The sequence below is a fragment of the Neofelis nebulosa genome, chromosome 10 (assembly GCF_028018385.1).
Source record: "Neofelis nebulosa isolate mNeoNeb1 chromosome 10, mNeoNeb1.pri, whole genome shotgun sequence".
Taxonomy (NCBI): domain Eukaryota; kingdom Metazoa; phylum Chordata; class Mammalia; order Carnivora; family Felidae; genus Neofelis; species Neofelis nebulosa.
In genome coordinates, this window is record NC_080791.1 from 63142216 (window position 1) to 63156552 (window position 14337).

Here is a 14337-nt window from a genome sequence, read left to right on the forward strand (position 1 = left end):
TGGTGCTTAGGATGGAAGAGTGGGCTGGAGTGGGCGGGGCTAGCACGAAGGGGTAGGCCTGAGGGGAGGAGTCAGTAGGTGGGCAGGGCCTGCGGAAAAGCTGAGCCCAAGAGACAGCTGACTGCAGTAAGACTATTACACTTTTTTAATGTTTATTTATTTTGAAAGAGGTAGAGAGCGCGTGAGAGGGAGGGGCAGAGAGAGAGAGAGAGAGAGAGAGAGAATCCCAAGCAGGCTCCGCGCCATCAGCGCAAAGCCCTGGGCTCCATCTCACCAACCGTGACATCATGACTTGAGCGGAAATCCAGAGCGGCGCTTAACTGACTGAGCCACCCAGGCGCCCTTGGCCTACTTCATTTTTGTTCCATCTGCACACATGGCTTGGACGACAGTACCGGGCTGGTGACCGCCCCCTCCCTAGCTTCCCCAACACCTGATGCCCCGTGATCCCTTGGATACTGTCTTGTTCAGTTACTCAAGGAACACGGAATAAGCACCTCCATGCCGGATAGGATTCCAGATCAATTAGAATCCGTCTCTGCCCTGCAAGACCTCAGCCCTTTAGCCAGATAATTGCAATGTAGTGTAATAGTTGCCATCAAGGAGCAACACTTAACATGATTTTATGTACAGAGGATGAAGGCAAAGAAGGGTGAAGGGGCTTAGGGGAGCCTTTGAGGAGTAAATGACGTCTGAGCAAAGAAACAAGCAAGAGCATGAGAAACTAAGAGAAATGAAAGCTTCAGATCAGGGCTATGGCTTAGATCAAAGTATTGTACCAATGTTAATTCCCTGGTTATATAATATGATAACAGGGGAACATGGGTGAGGAGTTTAGGGGAACTTTTTTTTTTTTTTTACCTTTTTTGCAACTTTCTGTAAGCCTGAAATTAGTTTAAAATATAAAGTAGTTAAAAAGAAAAAGAAATGGGGCACCTGGGTAGCTCAATCAGTTAAGCGTCTGACTTCGGCTCAGATCATGATCTCCCGGTTTGTGGGTTCCAGCCATGCAACGGGCTCTGTGCTGACAGCTTGCTCAGAGCCTGAAGCCTGCTTGGGATTCTGTGTCTCCCCCTCTCTCTGCCCCTCCCATGCTCATGCTCTGTCTCTCTCTGTCGCTCAATAATAAATAAGGGTTAAAATTTTTTTAAAAAAGAAAAAGAAATGGCAGTTTCAGCCCAAAAGATCAGCCCATACCAATGCAGGAGGTGCTCTGGAAACTATAATGAGTACAACATGTCTGGAGCCTAGGGAACATGCAGAGGAAACATTGTGAGATGAGGCTGAAGACATGGATAGAAGTCAGTTATTAGATTTTGAGGCCATGTTAAGGAGTTTAGATTTTATTGAATAATAGAGAACTATAAAAATTTTATACATGGTTAAACTGATAAGGATCAAACTGAAGTTGTAAAGTTACAGAGAAATGGACATGTGGACATTAGAAGATAGGGCACCAGGGCTTGAGGACTAGATGAATATGAAAGGAAAACAGAAGGAATAAAAACTGATGCTTAGTTTATATAAGTTCATTCACGGGCAAAACTCAACTATGGTATTAGAAGTCAGGATAGTGATTACCCTTGGAAAAGCATTGCCTGAAAGGGGGAAGAGTAGGGTTCTTGTAGTGCTGGTTACATGGGTATGTTCACTTTGTGAAATTCATCAAGCTGTATACTTAGGAAATGTGCACTTTTGTATATATGTTTGTTCTGGTTGCTATGCTGTATAACAAATCATCCCAAACGTAGTAGTATAAAAAAACCATTTTATTATGCTCACAGATTCTGGGAATTCAACCAAAACACAGCAAGAATGGTGTATCTTTATTCAACAATTCCTGGGGCCTCATATAGGACACTTGAATGCCTGAGAGTGACTTGAAGTTGGTGGGTAGAATCATCTGAGGCTTCTTCACTCACTTATCTGATGCCTGGGCTAGGACAACTCAAAGGCTGAACTCAGCTGGGACTGTCAAACACAGTACAGAGATATGACTGTTCCTTATGGCTTGGGCTTCTCACAATGTGGCAACTAGGTTCCAAGAAGGAATATCCTGACAGGAGACTTCCAGATAAGGAGCATGCCCAACAGAATTAAGAAAAGGAAGCTCTATGGCCTTTTATGATCCAGTTATATTCTGTTATATTCTTGTTATATTCTATTGGTTGAAACAGTCACAAGGGAAGAATGTCAAAGAATTTGTGACCATTTTTTAAAACTGCCACAAAATCATATAATAATCATAATGATAGCAATAAAAATAAATACTAGTTTTAGATGTTTGAGCTGAAAGGCCAGAGAGAAGGATTATAAGAGAAAAAACATAAGCTCAGTTATAGTCCCAATGGGCTAAAGGTGACTATGGGATATCCAAGTGGAGACATCCAGTGAGCAGTTAGTGGTATAGATAAGCCTGCAGCTCAGAGTTTCTGGGAGTCAGTAGATGGGAAGGGAGATCCTGTGCATAACCAAGATTGGCCAGAGAGAGCTGGGAGCACAGAAAGAGAGTAAGACACCTAGGTCAGAGTTCTAAAAAACACCAACACAGAAAGGATAGGCAGATGGGCTTATAAAAAGACTAAGAAAAAAATAGACAGAAAAGCAAGGGGGCACTTAGGTGGCTCAGTTGGTTAAGTGTCCAACTTTGGCTCAGGTCATGATCTCACAGTTCATGGGTTCGAGCCCCACGTCAAGCTCTGCACTAACAGCTCAGAGCCTGGATCCTGGTTCAGATTCTGTCTCCCTCTCTTTCTGCCTCTCCCCCACTACTACTACTACTACTACTTCTTCTTCTTCTTCTTCTTCTTCTTCTTCTTCTTCTTCTTCTTCTTCTTCTTCTCTCTCTCTCTCTCTCTCTCTCTCTGTCTCTGTCTCTCTCTCTCTCTCAAAAATAAATAAATAAACATTAAAAAAAAAAAAACAAGAAATTGCCTTAAGATAAAACCCTGGCTTTATAAAATGGCTGGCAAAGCTCTTCCCTAGCTATTCCCTGTCCACCATTCAGCCTTCTCTTTCAACACTAGCCACTCGGGTTCTCTACAGAAACCAATTGATGTCCCCCAATCATCCATGCTTTTTAAAGTCTCTGTGCCTTTGCCCACTCTATGCACTTTGCCTCTAGTCCTGTTCACTCTCTCTTCACTATAGACCTAACTTCTATTCATCCTACAGAACCCAGGCTCAGTTGGGACCCTTCTTACAGTGTAATAGCCATCTGTATATCCACCTAATAGAGCAACCATCAAGCGAATATGTAATTGCCTATCTACCCAACTATTTCCCCTACCAAACTCCGAGTTTCTGGAGAGCAGAGAATGTGTTTCATTCATCTTATCTCCCCAATATTGAGCACGATATTGGCCTGGCACAAAGCAGGTATTCTGATTATGACTTGTTGACTGAGATGATAGAAGTCAAAGGGAAATCAAGTTAAGGGAGAATTTTTAGGATTTTTTTGTTTTGGTATAGGAGAGATTTAAGCATGTTCATAGAAAGGGAAAATTGAAGGAGGTTGAGGATCTAGAAGACACATGGAATAGCTGATAGGATCAGGTACTAGAGATAACAGGAAAGGAATGGGGGCAAAACCCCACAGGATGGCCCCCCATCACACTCATCCAGTAGGAAATGAGGTAAGGTGGGTGTGATGTAGATAAGGGTGCAGATAATGAAAACAGAGCTCACATTTGATGTGACAAGCATTCTTTGTCCCTAGAGACTAGTTCAGCACCTGACACAAATGAGCCATTCAGTAAATAGTTGTTAAATGAATAAATAATGAGGCCTAAGCAGGGAACTTGCACAAGGTAAAACAGAATGACTGAGCCTACACTGGCACCCATGTCTCCTGACTTAGAGGACCCCTATGTAGTTCAGTTTGGTGGGGTGGGGGGAGCAACAAGGCCCAGCCTTACCTCTGAAGTATGCACCCCCACCTTCTCCTGGGACCTCATTAGAGATGTTTAGTTGGGCAGGTGTAAGCCCAGGCCCTGGGAGACAGGGCGGGGTGATGGAGCCACACTGCCTCCACCCCTTCTATAGTGGCTGGCCCTGGTTGTGTTGCTAAGAGCTTCAGAAGCCAAAGACAGAGGAGTCACAGTGGAGACCAAGGGCAGCCTCTTCCAGGCAGGGAGGCACTAGCCCCCACCTCCTGAAGCTACCCACAGGTAGAAGCCCTGGATATCTCACATCCAGGCAACAGACCACGGAAGCATGAGCCAGGAGAGCAAAGTGAAGACAACAGAGTCCAGCCCCCCTGCCCCATCCAAGGCCAGGTGAGACATCCTGCTTCCCTGTATCATCTCTGTCCGCCTAACTCGATGGGGCCTGATTCTTCTTGGTGCCCCCAGTGACAACGTCAACATTAATGGTGAAAAAAATGAAACACTGCTTCTCCTCTTGCCCACAGGAAGTTGTTGCCTGTCCTAGACCCATCTGGGGATTACTACTACTGGTGGCTGAATACAATGGTCTTCCCAGTGATGTATAACCTCATCATCATCGTGTGCAGGTTTGGCATGGGGCTAAAGGAAGGGCCTTAAACAGAGATAAGGGCTCAAGTGTCCAGCCAAGGAAAGGGGCGGGCTCTTGGCCAGGGCCTGAAGGAGGGGCAGCACCCAAGAGAGGGCCCAGGGCAGAGTGCTGAGTGCCTTGGGGAGATTGCCTTACACAGAGGATGCCCTGAGCCAATCTCTTCTGTCCCTGCCACACAGAGCCTGCTTTCCTGACTTGCAACACAGTTATCTGGTGGCCTGGTTAGTACTGGACTACACAAGTGACCTTCTATACCTACTGGACATCGTGGTGCGCTTTCACACAGGTCAGTGAGCCCAAGACTGACCATTTGTTCCATGTTACCTTCCAAAAGAGGGCCTCTTAGTCACAAAGTGACTAGTCATAAGTGACCCCTTTATAGCACTTTCGCATGCCTCCATGCTTCACAACACCCCCATGCTCATCCCAGTAACCCTGGGGCAGGGTTATGCCCTCCCTCACCCTGTCCCCATGTCTGTCTCCCTGTCCCACCCTGGCCTGCCCACCCTCACCCTTATTACTAGAGCAGGTAGGTGTCCTGACTCAGCCTCATACCTGACCCCATCTTATGACTGACCCCAGCCTGTCTCCCCCTCCCCCTCCCCAGGATTCTTAGACCAGGGCATCCTGGTGGTGGACAAGGGTAGGATTTCAAGTCGCTATGTTCGCACCTGGAGCTTCCTGTTGGACCTGGCATCCCTGATGCCCACAGATGCGGCCTACGTGCAGCTGGGCTTGCACACCCCTATGCTGAGGCTGAACCGATTTCTGCGTGTGCCTCGCCTCTTTGAGGCCTTTGACCGCACAGAGACCCGCACGGCTTACCCAAATGCATTTCGCATCACCAAACTGATGCTTTACATTTTTGTTGTTATCCATTGGAATAGCTGCCTATACTTTGCCCTATCCCGGTACCTGGGCTTCGGGCGTGACGCCTGGGTGTACCCTGATCCCGCACAGCCTGGCTTTGAGCGTCTGCGGCGCCAGTACCTCTATAGCTTTTACTTCTCCACCCTGATCCTGACCACTGTGGGCGATACACCACTGCCAGCACGGGAGGAGGAGTATCTCTTCATGGTGGGTGACTTCCTGTTGGCTGTCATGGGTTTTGCCACCATCATGGGTAGCATGAGCTCTGTCATCTACAATATGAACACTGCAGATGCGGCTTTCTACCCAGACCATGCACTGGTGAAGAAGTACATGAAGCAGCAGCACGTCAACCGCCGGCTGGAGCGGCGAGTTATTGACTGGTGAGGATGCTGGGCTTCCAGACCAGGACAGGGACAGGTGTTCTGGATAGAGCCTGAGGAAAATGGCTGGGTCCTTACTGCCTAGAGGTTCAGGCAGGGCAAGTAGGGCATGGCATGCATTGGGGGGTTCACTGAGTGGGGCTTAGTAAAGCATGTCTTCCATTAGTTGTATCTGCACTTGGGGGGCTGGGTTGGATAAGAGATTGATAGGGAGAGGAACTCATACACAAGGAAGGATAACCTGGAGACCATGGAGTAAAAACTGCCATTGCCTGGTAGGGCTCAGATGGCTCTGGAAGAGGTAAAGGGAGAAGAGTGATACCTCCCAAGGAATGGCCAACAAGATGGTTGACTATGTCATAGGCATCCATGCTATGCTATGAACAAAAGGAAATGTCAGCAAGTTGGGGAGCTAAATCAGAGGGCCTCTAGATACAGGGCCTGGTAATTGAAGTGGCTATCAGTGGGATATATAAGGCGTCACTGAATGGTGGTAGGTGGGATAAAGGCTGACAGGAGGTAAAGGGTGTCTTATTCACTGTCAACTGGTGGAGGCTTCCAGGCCTTGGTTGAGGGAGAAAAGGTCAAAACATATCAGTGACCAGCAGACCTTGGAGTGAAGATATTCATCAGCCAACTGTCAAGTATTCCCATGACCCCTGTGAGATCTCAGTGTGATTGAACTCTTGGCTGAAGCTGAGCTGAACCCTGATGGAAGGAATAGGGGCAGGCATGTTGGGAGCTGGGGAGGAACTACTGCTGCTCTTGTCCCTAGGTACCAGCACCTGCAGATCAACAAGAAGATGACCAACGAGGTAGCCATCTTACAGCATTTGCCTGAGCGGTTGCGGGCTGAAGTGGCTGTGTCTGTACACCTGTCTACTCTGAGCCGGGTGCAGATCTTCCAGAACTGTGAGGCCAGCCTGCTGGAGGAGCTGGTGCTGAAGCTGCAGCCCCAGACCTATTCACCAGGCGAATATGTCTGCCGCAAGGGGGACATTGGCCGGGAGATGTATATCATCCGTGAAGGTCAGTTGGCCGTGGTGGCAGATGATGGTGTCACCCAGTACGCTGTGCTTGGTGCAGGGCTCTACTTTGGGGAGATCAGCATCATCAACATCAAAGGTGGGTACCTCAGTGTTTGTTCTGGGACAGGGCTGAGGGAGGGGGCAGGGATAGCAGAACCCCATACTGAGACCAAATGGTACATCAGGGCCTGCAGATTTAGGAAACCTGGTCCTTGCCTGAGTCACTAGAGGGCTCACGGGAGAAGCAGGACATGGAGAGTCTGTTCCCTGAGAAGAAGCCAAGCCAAGGTTAGTGCACAGTGTGGGTCCTCGGGAAGAGGAAGTAGATCTCTTTAGTGTGTGTCAACCCAAGGCACCAATACACCAGTGGCAAGTGACAGAGATGATGATAATAATAATAGCCAATATTAATTGCACACTTACTGCATGCCATGTTCAAAGTGATTCACATGTACCAACTCATTATATTCTCACAGTAACTCAGGTAGTTACCATTATCTGTATTTTAAAGGCAAGGAAATTGGAGTACAGAGAGGTTTGGGAAACTGTCCAAAACCATTGAGGTAATAAGTACACACACTTGGGAGTCAGTAGGAGGAACTTTCTCACAGCCAAATGGAAAGGAGGGTAGTAAGAAGGCATTGCCATTCACTCCACCAACACCAGGCCAGGCCAGGCACAGTACACGGGCTCACTGATTCCTTCCATCCACCTGCACAGTAGGCATTGATATGCCTAATCACAGGTAGGGACACTGAGGCCCAGGAGATGGGAGAACACAGCAAGGGGTGACCGCACTGTCAACTGACTGAAGCCAGATGAGCTCTCAGCCTGGGGATCCCACTCTCTAGTTATTCCAAAGGCCTCACATCTGTCCTCCAAGGATCTTTCAAGCTCTACAACCTGGATGCAGTCAGCTGCTGTCTACATGATTTTGGACAAGTTATTTCACTTTTTCCAGGGCTCAGTTTTCTCATCTATCCAATAGGGATGATATTAAAAACCCAAAGAGTTATTTGTGAGGATTAAATGAGTTCCACGGGTAAGTCATCAGCATGAGTGTAGTGCCTGGTGCCTGGCAAGTACCCTTCTGAGTCCTTCCAGCTCTGAGTCTTTGCAGCTTTCAGCCTACTCTGTTTTCCCCCCAACCCCTCAGCAATATCGTTCTAAAATGTGAATGATATCATACAGCTCCCCTGCTTAAAATATTTCAGTACCTTGCCACTGCCCTCAGCATAAGGTCTGAACTCCTTGCGGTGGCTTACCACATGCGGCATCACCTGCTCTCCCCTCCTGTTTCCACTCTGCTTGCACCCGCACTTCACCCACTCTGGACTGCTTACTGTTTGCTGTGGCCACCTAACTGGCTCCGACCTCCATCCCTCTGCTCATAATCCTTCCCCTGCTGGGATGCCCCCCACGCCCCTGCCCTTCCCCTCTTACCTCCTTCTCAGTCAGGCATCACTTCCTCCAGTCTTCCACAACGTGTCTGCCAGCTTGTTAGGGGCTCTTTGCCTGTCTTCTCACAGCACTGGATGCATACGTCCACACTGCACCAGCTATACTATTTTGTAACTATCCGGTTCAATGTCTATCGCCTCCAGACTGAATTCTTGCAGGCAGTTCTTTGCTACCCACCTAGTACAGGGCCTGGTCCCCAGTATATTACTGAATGATGACAGAATTAATGAGACGGAAAAAGAGGCTCCAAAGTACAAGCAGGGAGATGGGGGGTCCTGATTCATGAGTAAAAGCCCCCCTCACACCCACCCGACTAACTGTCCTCCTATGTGTCTGCCCACGGGCCACAGGAAACATGTCTGGGAACCGCCGCACAGCCAACATCAAGAGTCTAGGTTATTCAGACCTGTTTTGCCTGAGCAAGGAGGACCTGAAGGAAGTCCTGAGCGAGTATCCACAGGCCCAGGTCGTCATGGAGGAAAAGGGCCGTGAGATCCTGCTCAAAATGAACAAGTTGGATGTAAATGCCGAGGCAGCCGAGATTGCCCTACAGGAAGTCACAGAGTCCCGGCTGCGAGGCCTTGACCAGCAACTCGATGATCTACAGACCAAGTTTGCTCGCCTCCTGGCTGAGCTGGAGTCCAGCGCACTCAAGATTGCTTATCGCATCGAACGGCTAGAGTGGCAGACTCGAGAGTGGCCAATGCCTGAGGAACTGGCTGAGGCTGATGATGAGGGCGAGCCTGGGGAGGGAACCTCTCAGGGTGGAGAGGGCAGGAGTGCCCAGGAGGGACCCCCAGACCCAGAGTGACCCCATTCTTATCTCTAGGACCCCAATCTCCAAGGGAATCCAGAGTTGTAGGAAAATCTGCCTGCAGAAACTCTGCCATCCTGTCTGCTAGGTACAGAGATAGGAATGAGTTGGGGGTATAGATGCTCACTTAGAAGTAAAAGAGTATAGCATCCATTCATCCCCCACTCACCAGCACACACACACACACACACACACACACAGTTGAATGTACACATACTGCCCCCCAAGACTGCATTCCATATAAAATTCTCTGGAGTTTCCATTTTCAGAACACATATCCTTTCTCACAAACATAGGTATGTCTAATACCCACATAACATACATACATCCATTCATGCACTTCATAAAGACACATATAGTGAGACACACACCAACAGACACACAGATGCCTTCCACAGGTGTGCATACCCTTGTGAACACATAAAAACACACCCAGAGCCCTCTTCTTCCAAGATATCCTTTGAATGCCTCCCAATGGGAAGTTCACAAATGTAGCCTGCAGGTTTTACTTCAATAAAGTATTTTCCTCCTCCCTAAGCATTATGGGGGTGACAGGAAAAGGCAAAGCCAATGGTGGGCCAGAATGAATTCTGTCTGAATTCTGAGTCATGGGGGTGAAGGGCATGGGCTGTGTAGTAGCTGGTAGGTTTGATTCAAAGACGCTGGGGTACATGATGAATTGAGAATCAGTGCTGAGCCAAGGCAAAGCAGGGTTATGCATCACACTGTTTTAAGTGTGCACATGCTTTCATAGATACATTCACATATATACACTGACCATTTGTATTTCATTCCAGAGTATGTATCCTTAACTTTGTGAGCTCTGAGTGATTTGACTTAGCTTAGTAAACCAGAGCAGACACCCCTGTTCCTTCTTCCTTCCTCTGGCCCAGCCCTGGAGCCTGGGGCTAGGGCTACCCCATGTTCAGGACTGATTTCAAAGGGAGAATACACAGGGCCACTCACCTGGCCCTGCTGTACCCTGTCAGTTGTTGGAGCTGGCCTTGGTACTGCCAGAAATCCAGCCCTCCCTCTCTAGATGGTATTTCAAAACACAGGGTGGTGAACAGAGACTAAGTAGAGTGGACCATCATGGTTGGCGACAACTGGAGATTGGTGTTTGGGGAGTTTTTAAGTAACTTTGGCATACTTGGAGGGAGACCTGTAGGTTTGGGACAGAGAAAGTGTTGTGGGGTCTCTGAGGAGGAATCTTATATCATGTCTGAATCATATTCACCTGGCCACAAATTTAGCTCCTCCAAGGCCTGGCAAGTCTTTGGTCTAAGCTGTGCCAGATGGCATTTTAGAATGTACCTTGGATTTAATTTATCAATACGATGTGAGTGGTGACACATAGAGGTCAATGCCATGGAAAGAAGAGTTTATTACTTATAGTTCCCAAGAGGAGGGGGCACGCTGCACCATGCCAGGCCACTCAGGGAAGCACCAGGGTAGTGAGGAACCAGAAGGAGCAAGGGGAAAACATGGGCAAAAAGCTCCTACTTTGCTAGCAGTGGCAAGTTTTTAGGTGAGGACATCCCTTCTTGGGCACGAAGAAAAACAGATTTGGGGGCTTGGGGTTGGAGGACTTATAATATGATTTTCAAAAACCCATGAAAGGGAGACCACAGAGGAGATGTAAACAACTCTGGTCATCAGGTTGGCCCATGATTTCAGGATGCCAAAGCATCAATTACAGGATATCAAGAACAATCGTTACAGGTACTATAAGAGAATGAAGGGTAGGGCCCTCAGTGCTGTCAGGGAAGGATGTGTGGGAGCATCTGCTGATGTGTAGTTATGGAGATATTTCCTCAGAACTGTTGCTGTCCTCAAAACCAAACAACCTTTTGTATATGGTGGATGCAAGTGACATAGGTGCACTCAGACATGAAAGATTGGAACAAAACTTTCTCAGATAGCCATAGGAACTCAGTCTGTGGCTGGAGTCAAGGTTGTCAGGAGGGACTACGAGGGTAATTGCACATTAACCCATTTAGAAATCTGTAGTTATTTGTGATCCCTTCCTCACAAAATTTGAGATCCACAGGCTGTCACTCAGTCTTTCTTATTCATCTCTATATCCTCAAGGCCAAAACTGTGCCTGACACGTAGTATGTACTCAAATATATATTTGGTAACCAATGTTGGAGGAAGATGTGTGTCAATTTCTTAAGAGCTTTTTCCTACCACCTCTTCCAGAATGGGTGGGTATGTTATAGGGGCCATTTTTGTGGTACCTGATGGGTTTTTTAGGGAGCTGAGAATAAGCTTTCCACTGGCACACCACAATGTTCACCCCTGTCCGAGAGAAGGCTCTATTAGAACAGGTTGCTTTTGTTATCCCCATAGAATCCTGGTCTATAACATAAGGGAGGTGATTATGGGCCATCTTCTCTGTCCTAGATACAAAAACAAAACACTTCTGGGGCCAGATGTGCATCTAGCTCTGCCTTAGCAGTTCCAGGATGAGGAGGATTCCTTATGGTAGAGCCCCCAGGCCAGAAGACATCTTGAATATGTCTTATACCAGCAATAAGCTGGGGCCCTCTAGTAGTGGAGTGACTTCCATCACTGGATGACAGACACTGTTTTGACAATTTGGTATCAAACTGAATAGAGTTAGGTCAGGATGGGCAGAACAGAACACAATTTTAAGGTCCTGGAATTACCAAAATGAAAACAAAAAACAAGAATCTTTTGGTCCAAAAAAATACTAATTACTGTGTATTATTACTGTGTATTAATACTGTGTATTAAGTACCTATTTAGGTCACAGAAAACTTTATTGAGATACTCATTTGGGTTTTGTCATTTCATCCCTTGTCCCATCATAAGAAAGAACCTAGGTTTCTGTATCCCCTAGACCTAAAACTTTTTGAATGACAGAATCAAAAATAGAAATTTTCAGAAACTCTCCGCTTTAACTTTAGTTTGTGATGACCAGGGTCCTAGGTGAACTGTGTCCAACTGTCTGTGAGGGGTTAGAGTTGAAGAAGCAGGAGCTTCTGAGCCTGAGGAAAGGAGATTCCCCAAGACTGAAAAGGAATGGGATTCTTGAATATTAGGTTTCTTTTACTGCAATAATGTTACCACAAATTTAAGAGCTTTTAAGCTGTCTTAACAGCATGGATTTAGGGGTACCTGGGTGGCTCAGTCAGTTGAGAATCTGACTTTGGCTCAGGTCATGATCTCACAGTTTGTGAGTTCAAGTCCCACATCAGTCTCACTGCTGAGAGAGCTGTCAGCGCAGAGCTTGCTTCAGATCCTCTGTCCTCCTCTCTCTGCCCCTCCTCCACTTTTATTCTCTCAAAAATAAATAAAACATTTAAAATAAGTTAATTAAATTAAATTCTTCAAAAAAAATAGCACCCATTTATAATCTCACAATTCTGTGAGTCAGAAATCCTGGCACATTGTGGCTCAACTGGGCCCTCTATTCAGGGCTTCCAAGGCCAAAATCAAGGTGTTGTGCAAGTTGGCCTCTTTTCTGGGGAAGAACCTGCTTCCAGGATCATTGAGGTTGATTGAAGAATTCAATTCCATTTGGTTGTAAAACTGATGTCCTTGTTTCCTTGACACATGGCCCCTTCATCTTCAAGCCAACAAAGTTGTTGTGAAATCTTTCTCATTCTTCAAATCTCTTACTTCCCACTTATTACAAGGCTAAGAAAGATCTCTGCTTTTTAGAGCTCATGTAGTTAGACTAGGCCCACTTAGATAATCCAGGATAATGGCTCTACTTTAAGGTCAGCTGATTATTAATCTTAATTACATCCACAAAGTTCTTTTTTTCCATAATCACAGGAGTAACACCAGAGGGCAAGGTAATGGGAGCCAAAATTCTACCTGTCACAGGGTTTCTGGGGAGGAAAACAGCCTGGACCCCACTTTCACAGGGGGCCCAGAATAGGGAACACTATGAATTGGGTCTTTGGAAACAGGAGAAAGATGATCCTGGCCCAAAACAGCACGGGAGCCTCAGAGCAGCGCCACCCAGTGGGAGCACAGGCTTGAACAAGGTGCATACCCACGTAACCAGCATGATCTCTAAACCCAGGCCTTCTTCCTCTTACCCACATATTCTATCCAACATAAATCCCCCAGAAACTTTTTGCAAGGTGCTAAATTGTGGGAAAAGAGAGTGGAAAGAAAGCCAGCAAACATAAAGGGAAATTAAGTCTTCCATAAGGTAAGTGGTTAAAAGCTTACATGAGACTTGTCTGATTTAGAGAATCAAGGAAAGTTCCAATTTTTAAAAATACTGTTATGTAACACACACACACACACACACACACACATACACACACACACACACAAACTACTATCTCATAAATTACCTCATTATCTCTTATAATAACATTAGGAAGCTTAAATTGTTATTGTGCTTATTTTTCCAGATCAGGAAACTGAAATGCATAGAGCAATTAAAAATATATTAGATGTGATTTATTGAGAAGGTATTTTATGCCAGGTCCTGAGTTAAGTGCATTATCTCAATTAATCCTCACAACTACATGAGAAAGAGGTCATTATTACCCCATTTTAAAATAAGGAATACAAAAGGTGCCTGGGTGGCTCAGTTGGTTAAGTGTCCAACTCTTCATCTTGGCTCAGGCCATGATCTCATGATTCATGAGATCAATCCCCATGTTGCGCTCTGCTCTAACAGCTCGGAGCCTGCTTGGGACTCTCTCTCTCTCCCTCTTTTTCTGCCCCTCCCTACCTCAAAATAAATAAATAAACATTAAAAATAAATAAACAAAGTGAGGAATCCAAGGCTCTGGGAGACTAGATAATTTGCCCAATATCACAGGGCTCCTAAGTCACATGGAATAAAACCTAGGTCTGCCTTACTGTTTCTTTTAGGGAGATAAGTAAGGGACTGCCTCCTCTGAGGCAGAGGCCAGACACGCTCCTTCCTTTCTTAAGAATGACTGTTGCCAGCAGTAAGGAGGTTGGGGGCAGGGGGGCTAACCAGGGGAGAAGAAGCCAGTAGTGCAGAGCAAAGTTTGTGAATCACCAGCAAGCCTGCCCAATGTGTTGAAGCATTGAGCTCAGGGCTGCAGCCAAAGACAAAGGACCACCCAGTGCTCTGGAGAAGAGCTGAAAATTCCAGCTCTCCCATCCACACACATACAGCTTGGGAGGGAGGCAGGAGTTTTGGAGTTGCTGCGAGATTCCTACAGGGGTGAGCTGTAGTTGTCCTACAAGAACTGTCCAAGGGCCCTGCTGCTGAGAGCCC

The 14337-nt window shown here is 46.7% G+C and overlaps 1 protein-coding gene across 2 annotated transcripts; it reads left to right on the plus strand.

Moving 5' to 3' along the window:
* Positions 1–70: 70 nt before the first annotated feature.
* CNGA4 (cyclic nucleotide gated channel subunit alpha 4) lies at positions 71–11237 on the plus strand. 2 transcript variants are annotated; one of them, XM_058688048.1, is made up of 6 exons: positions 71–126; positions 4412–4513; positions 4716–4822; positions 5144–5789; positions 6565–6914; positions 8629–11237. In XM_058688048.1, exons 2-6 carry the CDS (start codon positions 4470–4472, stop codon positions 9087–9089), a joined length of 1608 nt encoding a protein of 535 aa, XP_058544031.1. In that variant the 5' UTR covers positions 71–126; positions 4412–4469; the 3' UTR covers positions 9090–11237. The 2 variants fall into 2 exon arrangements, with proteins under 2 accessions (XP_058544031.1, XP_058544030.1); XM_058688047.1 differs by lacking the exon at positions 71–126 and adding an exon at positions 2904–4277.
* Positions 11238–14337: the final 3100 nt, after the last annotated feature.